The sequence below is a fragment of the Morone saxatilis genome, unplaced genomic scaffold, assembly GCF_004916995.1.
Source record: "Morone saxatilis isolate NCDOM2014 unplaced genomic scaffold, NCSU_SB_2.0 Contig2, whole genome shotgun sequence".
Classification (NCBI taxonomy): Eukaryota; Metazoa; Chordata; class Actinopteri; family Moronidae; genus Morone; species Morone saxatilis.
This window is the reverse complement of record NW_023339762.1, coordinates 7691548-7701821: the sequence shown is the minus strand read 5'-3', so window position 1 is coordinate 7701821 and position 10274 is coordinate 7691548. Positions and strand designations below refer to the sequence as shown.

General features: G+C 39.5%; 1 protein-coding gene across 3 annotated transcripts in view; it reads left to right on the top strand.

Moving 5' to 3' along the window:
* The window catches only part of ampd3b (adenosine monophosphate deaminase 3b), an 18870-nt gene that overhangs the window by 4873 nt on the left and 3723 nt on the right, over window positions 1-10274 (top strand). For 2 of the 3 annotated variants that reach the window (XM_035664477.1, XM_035664476.1), the window contains 10 exons: window positions 3592-3814; window positions 4145-4322; window positions 4707-4872; window positions 6800-7019; window positions 7200-7329; window positions 7535-7729; window positions 8119-8250; window positions 8738-8901; window positions 9220-9346; window positions 9538-9701. In XM_035664477.1, coding sequence (XP_035520370.1) covers window positions 3592-3814; window positions 4145-4322; window positions 4707-4872; window positions 6800-7019; window positions 7200-7329; window positions 7535-7729; window positions 8119-8250; window positions 8738-8901; window positions 9220-9346; window positions 9538-9701 — 1699 coding nt within the window. Of the gene's footprint in view, window positions 1-977; window positions 1317-3591; window positions 3815-4144; window positions 4323-4706; window positions 4873-6799; window positions 7020-7199; window positions 7330-7534; window positions 7730-8118; window positions 8251-8737; window positions 8902-9219; window positions 9347-9537; window positions 9702-10274 lie in introns of those variants that run through there. The other variant, XM_035664479.1, reaches the window with a different exon arrangement.

Genomic DNA, 10274 nt, shown 5'->3' with positions numbered 1-10274 from the left:
TTATTAAAACATGCATTCATACCACAGTTTAACACACATCTGTTGACAGTGTTGGTAAAGGGAAACCAATCCTCAATCAGTGGTGCTGAACAAGGATTTAACTATACAACCCTACTCAACATTCTTGTTCCACTGTCTTATTATAGTACTAAATACTGGGCAGGAAAATGTTTGAGTGGCATTAGTTGGCAACATGTTATGAAGAGCTACAATGAGCTATATGTACTGTAGTCTGAAGACAATTGTTTGACAAAAGACTAAACTGCCTTGTAGGTGAGACGAATGAAACAGGGAGTAAGTGGGACACTTCTACACTAACCTACATACTTCAAAGTAAATACCGTGACAGAGCAGTAACACAAGCCTTGAATAATAGCTTTGTGAACAGATGGTTGTGTGCCACCCACACATACAGGTTCAACTAGTTCTCTCATGAAATCTATTAATTTTCTCTCTAAGAAGACAGCCACTACTAACGTGAGAGAATGCCTTTCATGATTTTGGATTGAGTTATTTTGGAGTTATTTTTCTCTTAATCCCTCAGCAGATTAAGAAAAGTAAGTATCTCATGTTTAAAGAAAATTAGTTATTCTGCAGTAAACACACTGACTGCAACTGCATAAACAATAACATTTGCTTTTGGTAAATAATGAATAATTCCAAAAGATTGCCTTAGTGAAAACTGTTTACATTCAGTAAATGGCCTTTCTGGTCCAGAAACCTTTCTGGTTCAGTAAGTGGATAGTGGCCAACTATACTTAACTATGTCATTTGGGAAAAGAGTTTTTCAAATGTATCTTCCCAGGGCTTTAATATTACCGTAGAACCATAGTATCGCTTTCCCTCCTTATCTCACAGATAGCTGCTCACATGTTAGCAGCCAGTTGTGACATACCAGCTTGGATTAGAAGCCCCTGTTGCCATGACACTCTCAACACCCTAAAATAGAGATAGAGAGGGACACTCAAGACAGCAACAACTAGCAGCTGCATCATACACACAGGCACTGGACCACATAAACGGCAGAGCAAAGCCTGACTCAGGCAGTCAGAGTGAAAACCCAGAAGAAGAGACGCATCTTAGATCTGAGAAAGATACAGACACCAGACCTGAGAACGGCCTTGACAGTGTCAAGAGATTTCAGCAACACTTTAAAAGTGTTCTGAGACACGACAACAAGTGGCAGACATATGAAAATAGTGGAACCACAAGTTAAGAGTTAGGGAGTCTAGAAGAGACAGAAGCAGCCACGTGAAAGCTGAAATACTTGACTCAACAGGGAGAGACAGAGTGAAACATGGCCAAAATCACAGAAGGTAAGACAGAGCTTCCTCTACTGATTATGGAGCTGTGTAGTAACAGAGATGCAATGTGATGACAATTACCTGTTATTAAGAAGTTAGTTTGAGGTCTAAGGTCTGAGGCAGTGAGATTTGATTTGAAAATTCACTTCCAGATTCTCAGATAAGTATCCCAACTTTTAGCCAAAAGTGACAGCTGAAGCAAAAGGGATTAATATACTATTTAAAGGGAGTGTTGTGAATTTCTGAAGAATTGTATTGATGCAAGAAGTTTTGTGACAAGTTAAGCTACATAATGTTTTTCAAAACAACAGATCAGCATATTAATTGACATTTTATTACATATGTTAGAATACCCTGCTGACATACCCAGACTGCTTTGTGTAGATCAGGTTTCTATAATGGGGAGGATGTAGGTCAAGGTCATCATAGAGGCTCAGCTGTTCTAGTAGGGAGAATGTACACATCCTGAGAGGCTCGTCAGGAATGACTCCTACAGAAATGTTCTTGCCGAGGTGCAACGTGAGGGCAATGTTAATGGTGTCACATGTGAAGGCGCCAAGATTGCTTAAAGTTTTCAGACTGATAGGGTTGCATGTAAACCACATAGCATGATGAGTCTGCAGCAGAGAGGTTTGCTACTTGATACAATGGTACAGAATATCCTGTCTTGTACTTGTTGATTCAAATACCTCCACAGGAATTGATGCTGGAACTGGCCAAGTGACCTACACTGGCTGCAGCATTAATATTATTAGTAACAGTGATGACATGGCCATCAGAATAGCCAAACATCTCCAGTACTGATGGGATGTTGGACAGCAACAGTAGTTTCACACCAGAGAGATTAAGCAAGCAAGCAGAGCTATCTAAAACCAACCCTGCTGTCCTTCATCTAGTCTGATCACAATGTGAATTCACAGGGTCTCAAGTTTAAAAATAGGACCCCAAGTTCATGCCATGGGTATGTATGAGAATCGGGTCAATAGAAATAAACATTACTGTTTTCCAACCAAAAGTTCCAGAGAACCAAAATGATGGTATGCTAATAGTTCTGACCACAAAGGGACAGACATTCCTTTTCCATTTAGAGTAAAAGCTGGAAAAATGGGAATCATGCATGCATCATCACAGTACTTATATACAGATTCCTTGGGAATGTTTACTTTGCTTACTGTTCCCAAGTGGATCTGGTTTAGAGTTTCTGCAAAAACACTAACTTATAGAGTGAGTTGTTGGGAAAACATTTTGATTAACTTTAAAGATTACCATGGAAAAATGCAGCAACAATGAATAGCATTAAAACTCAATATAAACTCAACTGTCAACCAAACTTCTATAAATCATGCCCCAATAGAGCATTAATGCAGATACATTACAAAACTCAAACGTTATATAGCACCTATACTGCATGATAATATCATGCTATTGGATTCAAAGCAACTAGACTGACTTAAAAATGATCGCACTATGTTCCACATCAAACTAAGCAGTGATGCACCGGCAGACAAATAACACTGTGAAAGCAAGATCTTTGCACGTTTTCTGTTTTGTCTGTGTTGCATACCATTCCTAGTGCTGCGTAATCCCAGAAAAAGTTACCCTTAGCCCCCCAGAGGGTTCTGAGGTCGGGCTCACGCCACGGCAATCTCTGACACCCGTGGCAATGATTTAGTGTGTTTACTGTAACGTGCCTGACACGTCGGCAGAACACTTGAGACACGTTTACTGGTGTGACTTAAGAGGAGGCGTTGCAAAATGTGCCAAGTTCATCCCTTAACCCCACCACCCCCTAACTCTAACTCATCGCAGGTCTCATGTTTACCTTCCCGGTATTTGTATTTACTGCCACCACTGAGATAATGTTATTTCTGCTTTAAGTGCTTCCATATTTCATCACATTTATGAGATGAAATATAACATGTTAGCAAGTTGCTCAGATTCTAAAACCATGTTATTACACTGAAACTGTAATCCCAGTCTCAAGTACACAGACCACAACATAAAACTACTTCAGTAACTACTAATAGCTGCTGTGAGTAACTAAATCCCCAGTGATCATAATTATCCTGCAATATCACAATAAAGCAAGCATGTACTTTCTGTAATTGAATCTTTGCCCAGCACCAGTGAAGGAGAGTTTGTTGATTTTCTACTTTCTGCTAAATTCCCCACCTACTGAAGTGGACCAGCAACATAACTGACATTTTAACTGTCAGGACTTACCTTTTTGAACCCAACCCAACCCAAAACGATCCACTACACCTCAAATCTTTCTCAACTCACTCAGAAATACCACGGCTTTTCCCAAGAATGTCAATGAGTGAGGTGGATGAGAAGGTACGTCTGCGAGCAGAGAGGGTCTACGCCTCTGCCCTAAAAGGGGAAGACACCAAGGATGCTCTGGCAATGTTCACTGTGCCGGAGGACTGTCCCATCGGTCTGCATGAGGACAGGGAGCGAGCGATGCAGAAGGAGCTGGCTGAGCTGCAGTCTCAGGAGTCTACCAAGAAGTAGGAAATTATAATATGTTTGATACAATATCAGGGATGCATTGATTGGGAAATTCTGGGTTGATACCAGTGCTCAAAATAACAATTTGGCCTTTAGCCGACATCAATGTTTTTGTTATTTATTCACTCTTATTCACCCTACTCACCAGTACCGATGTTCAGCCGATATATTTGTGTATTCCCTTAAAAAAAATTGTCTTACTGCACTGCCCATTTTTCCAAGAAAACCAAAGAAAATACTACCAATTTTCTTGCAGTGGACCTAAGGCAGATGTGAGCTTTTAGGGTTTGTCTGGAAGGTAAACCTTGTCCTCTCTGATGTGTCACTAGGAAGAAGAGTTTCATGTTGAAGCGCTCGCAGTCGGTATCTTTGCAGTTACCCGTCACTGCTAAATGGGCCCAGTCTATGGGGTCTTCAATGCTCTCCCCACCCACACCTGAACCTGACCTCCCAGAGGGCTTTCCAGACTTCCAGAGAGTAACCATCAGTGGAGATTACTGTGCAGGGGTAAACAGGATTAACACTCCAGCACTTTGCTGCTTAACTAAACAGAATATGAACTGTAGCTTCACACATCCCCTTGCACTATACCATCATTAAAAGAAGTGGCTGTAAGCAAATAAAGTAAAAAACAGACAAGATAACAAGACTAAAGTATAGCCATAGTAGAGACTCAGAGAGGCTACTATGGTCATTTCACACCAGTTATTTTTAGATTCCAGGTGTTGCCATCAAGCTGACGTAAGGCAACACCAGAAACAGCATGCATTAGCTATGGACCGAAGTTTCAATGAGTTATTACAATTCTAAAAGTGCATTTAAAGTCATACTTTGTTTTTAAAATAATTTCTTGCAAAACTAAACACTAAAACTTTTCCATGACCTTTTCAGATCACAGTTGAGGATTATGAGCAGGCAGCCAAAAGTATCCTTGGGGCGCTGTTCATCAGAGAGAAATACTCCAGGTTGGCCTATCACCACTTCCCCAGGACCACTGCCCAGTTCCTCCGCAATGCCGAAAATGAGAAATGGAGGGAGGAGGATGAGGTTTTGCCAGGTAGGGGCATTTCGAAAACATCCCCAGTTCCTTATTGGAAAAATTCTACAGGTTTTGTTTTTTTCTTTCTAGTCAATACATTTGCGAAGAGGGAGGAGCCATTTTGGGAGCCCCTGGTTTAGTTTTTCCCCATAGGCAATGTTACGTGACTAAGTTGGAGCACTTCTACAGCTTGGATGGACATTAAGCACTTCCAGTTAAATCATCATTACAAAATATTAAGAAATGTGTCAGAAAATATCTGCTTTTTCAATAAATTGAAGTTACAAGCCCAACTATGGCAATGAAGAGGTTTAAATTCCTACTGCTCTGATGTGCCAGACAAATCACAGACAAAACATGGTTTCTCTGAAACAAAGCAAATAACTGATAACTGATAGCCATAGTATAAAATCTCATCTCAGTCCCACATTTCTAAGTAACATTGAGTATATAAAATGCAATGGGGAAAAAACACTACAGGAACCAGCAGCCCATCCCAATTTGAAACTTTATTAAGGGTTATGTACTTCCATGCTAAACCAATACAACTGTAGCTGTTCCTGCAGCTCAAACAACCAACATTACACTTGTATCTGGGTAAGGAACAAACACAGAGGATACAGTAGGTAGGTACGGTACCGGGGTAACTGAGGAAAAACTGTTTAGGTCCTGTAATGGAAAAAATGGAATACTGGTTTGGCTGTCAGTAAGCTATGATTAGCTGACATAATGAAGACAACTGTCTGTATGTGGATGGCACTCTCACATCCAAGGTTAGCAAAACAATTCAGGCTGAGAGCAGAAACAAGCAGAGACAATATAAGAGACTGATAAAGTACCTGCTATTTACACTAGAGTAGTAAAAAGAAAGCTCTTCAAATAAAACTAATGAAACTATTGCAACAATGATTTGATGTCAAGGGTTAGGGATAATATATCCTGTTTCCATTTTGTTACCTAATACCTAAATGTGTGTCAACTATTCTCTACGCCTATTTTTAAGACCTCTCTGTGTGTGTATCAGAGGTAGTGTGATGAGTGTGTGAGCCAAGGTCGAACTTTCCCTGACAACACATAGATACAGGCTTCCAGAAGCTTCTCCTGAATGCAATACAGCAAAAAAGAGGTAGAGACAATGTGTGAGATTGGTGGTAAGACTTACAAGGCAAATTAATTACATTTGGTTAAATTAAGGTAAAGATTGTGATGTTTTTAAACATATGAAGTGAATACAGTAAGTTTAAAAGCTCAAAGGGTCATAGGAAATAGTTTATAAAGAATAATGCTCTAAAACACTCTAGAAAGCAAACAGCACTCTGCATAGAAAATAAAGAGGAACTGCTTTATCAGCTCTAACAATGACTAGTAAAAGATTAAGCCACGACTGATATTAGTTTAGAATAAACAGGGTACAGACTGGATAGTTTAGCGTTATCAACAGGGTAACCATTTTAATCACCTAATGAACGAAGCCTACAGTAACTCAAACTTCAGGAACAAAATTTGAAGACGACAACGACATTATCTATATATCAATGGTTGAGTCTTCATGAAAAACTTGTTAGTGATAGAGCAATACTCAAATGTCACAAAGCTTATGCGGCATGTAGTGTAAAAGTACAGTCCATTTACCATTCACCTTGTGCAATAAACAATGACTGGGTGCAAAACATAAGGTCCCATGCATATAATGGATTCCATTTTTAATTGTGCAACAATACTCTTATTTTTGTCTATTATCTATTTTATCATGGTAAAATATTGATTATAATACACAATTTATAATCCTGATAACGTAAATACAGTCTCTGAATATTTTCTCATGAGGTTAGGATACTGTTTTTGTCCATACAACTCAGTCATGTTGTAACGTACACGCTATAGTTTAAATGACTAGGATTATCGCTCATTTGCTGTTTTGTTTATTAACTCCCATCATCTGTAGACATCTGGCCTTTCCCTCATGAAGGGGAGGACCCATACTCTTTGGAGGGCATTCCTGAGGACCTGAACTACGAGCTGCAGATGAAGGATGGCATTGTTCATGTTTACGACAGTGCCGAGGCCCTCAAACAACAGCAGCCCCACAGCCTTCCTTACCCTGACATTGAGACCTTTGCCATAGACCTGAGCCATGTCCTCGCAATGATAGCTGACGGTCCAACGTGAGAACACAGATATTTTGCTATATTCTTAACAACAATAGGTCAAATGGTACATTTTGCACCGTTTTTAAACTTATATTTCATAACTAGTCAGCAAGGTGGTGCTGAAAACTAGTTTTTAAAAATGACATCTCTTATTTCCCTATATGTTTGCTGATCTTATGCTGTGTTGCCTCACAGGAAAACCTACTGTCACAGACGGCTGAACTTCTTGGCCTCTAAATTCTACCTTCATGAAATGCTGAACGAAATGGCCGAGCTAAAAGAGCTGAAAGGTGTTTCCCACAGAGACTTCTACAACGTCAGGAAGGTGGGCTGGTATTTTTCCATCTTATTTAGTAAGAACTCTGTATCATAATTATGTAATACAATTAATATGGCCAACACTGCTTCAGCCTGAGCTCTGGGGCTGAAGGGCTGTCTCACTACAGCAGAAGTTATTTTTAACTTTACGGTCTTCAGTCTAAATAAACTTTATGGATCCAGTGTAACTTGTCCGTTTATGTCAAACACAGGTGGACACCCATATACACGCTGCTGCTTGCATGAACCAGAAGCATCTCCTGAAATTTATAAAGACCACATACCAGACAGAGGCAGACCGCGTGGTCTTGGAGAAGGGAGGTCAGAAGATCACACTCAAGAAAGTCTTCAGCAACCTTAACATGGACCCCTACGACCTGACCGTAGACTCTCTGGACGTTCACGCTGTAAGAACAGATTCATCATGACTGTCAAAGTTCTGAAAAACTGAAACAATTCCAGTAACATTTCTGTCAGACATGTTTACCGTGTATAGATTATTTAAAAAGACAATATTCTTGAAGCAATTGAATCAGGTAACCACATAATAACTCCATGTGCCTGCCAAGAAGCAATTTGTCTTTTTCAAATAGCTGCAGCTTATTTCACTAACCTGTGCTTATTGACACAAGGATGCAATTATGGGCGTTCATACATTTCATATGGTGTTATGCAATAATTTTCTATGTTCCATGCAAGGTCCTCTTAATGTGTAATCTGAAAATAATCAATATAGTCACTTTGTTGGAATGAGAGTGCGCTCATCAGTACAGAAGATTCACACTTTCCCTCCTAGGGAAGACAAACATTTCATCGGTTCGACAAGTTCAACTCCAAATACAACCCTGTGGGAGCCAGCGAACTGCGTGAGATTTACTTGAAAACAGACAACTACATCAAAGGGGAATACTTTGCACGTCTCATCAAGGTGTAGTATAAGTTCAATTACTAATACCATGCAACATCTTAAAAGGGAAACCAACAAATTTTGAAAATTATTAAAAACTCAATTAGTGCATGGGTGCAATAAGGGCGGGTAGGGCCTTTTGCTTCACAAATGTAGGCATGTTGGAGTAGAGCATTTTGCCTTAAAGGCAAAATGCTCTTCTCCAACATGCCTACATTTGTGTAGAATAGTTTATTTTCAGTGTATTTTCTGGAGATATAGCAAAGACTTGATGATAACTGTTTAAAAAAAAAAAAAAAAAGGTGTAGATGCCTTGCACCTACTGGTGGTAGACAACTAATAATGTTACAATGTGGTATATTCAATTTCTTTCATGTCTAATGTTTCTTTTGGAGCACAAAGAACACTTGGTATTTAGAAAGAGCGCAGATGTGACAGAATTATATGTTACAGTGTGTCACTTGCGCCTTATCAAGAAACACCTCCTGTGGTGTGGCGTCTGTTTCAGGAAGTGGCTAAAGAGCTGGAGGAGAGCAAGTACCAGCACGCTGAGCCCCGTCTGTCGATCTACGGCCGCTCTACCAGCGAATGGGAGAGCCTGGCAAACTGGTTCATCCAGCATAAGATCCACTCACCCAACATGAGATGGATGATCCAAATTCCTAGAATCTAGTAAGTGCTCAGTGGAAGCTGAGGCAGCAAGCATATTCCTTACAGTAAGTTATCTTAACACAAAAGGGCCTGAGTCCATTAAATGTGATGGTAAGAAAGACATTTGGAAAAAAGCAACATGACACCAAGTGTTGCAAAATTATTGTTGCCATGATAGTAAGCCATAGGTTACTAATAAACTCATTCATTCAGGTAGTTTATTTAGGATTATTGTTTTTGAATTAAAAATCACCATATCTGTGTTAAATATTGAAATGCTAAAATATTTGTGTTTATTGTATGAGCACAGGAGCTGATTTGATTCCTTTTGTCTTACAGTGACATCTTCAGGTCAAAGAAACTAATACCACACTACGCCAAGATGCTGGAGAATGTCTTCCTTCCCCTCTTTGAGGCTACAGTCAACCCGCAAAAGCACAAAGCATTACATGTGTTCCTAAAATACGTAAGTACTTTTATGAAGGGCGGAATCTCTAACAAACAGGACAGTTTCCTTCATACCTTTTTGATATATATATATATATATATATATATATATACAAAACTGATATAGATACATGCATCATTGTGTATATTAGTAGTAGTAGTATATATTTGTTTTGCAAATGTGCTAATGTTATCTCTGTTGTGTTGTAGGTAACAGGATTTGACAGTGTGGATGACGAGTCCAAACACAGTGACCACATGTTCTCTTACAAAAGCCCGAAGCCTGAGGCGTGGACCACAGATGACAACCCTCCCTACACCTACTACCTGTTCTACATGTATGCCAACATCATGGTGCTCAACAACCTGCGCAAGTAAGTCCTACACGTTTGTGCATGCAACAAGAGTGGTTTTATGCCAATAAATTCCAATTCAATTAACTCCTCGGTTAGGTTACTTGCCGCGTATAAGAAAGTCTTCATGGTTGTGTACATGATTTGAATAGGGAGTCCCATTCATCTTGTTTTTCACAGGCTAAAAGGTAATCACAGGCCAGACAAACATGTTCACACATAGGTAAATTCAGTTTCCAGCCTGACCTGCATGTCATTTGCATCTGTAATAAAGCCTGCCAGCCACTGCTAAATGATTCCAGAGTCCAAACTATAAAACTTGTTGCGCACAAAAATGGCACATGTACGGGTATGTGCACAGAATAAAGTTTATATTAGCACGTCTTTTACCTACATATTTATTTATGTATTTATTTCAATAGCCACACACTCATGAAGATGTTTCACACAGAGACGAAAGCCTTCAGCATTCACATTCATCACAAGCACAGGCAACAGCAAAGAAAGTGCCACATTGTTATTCTTCTTTCGTGGCCTAAAACTAAGGCTAAATAGACAGCTTCAATAGTACATATTATTATTGTTATTATTATT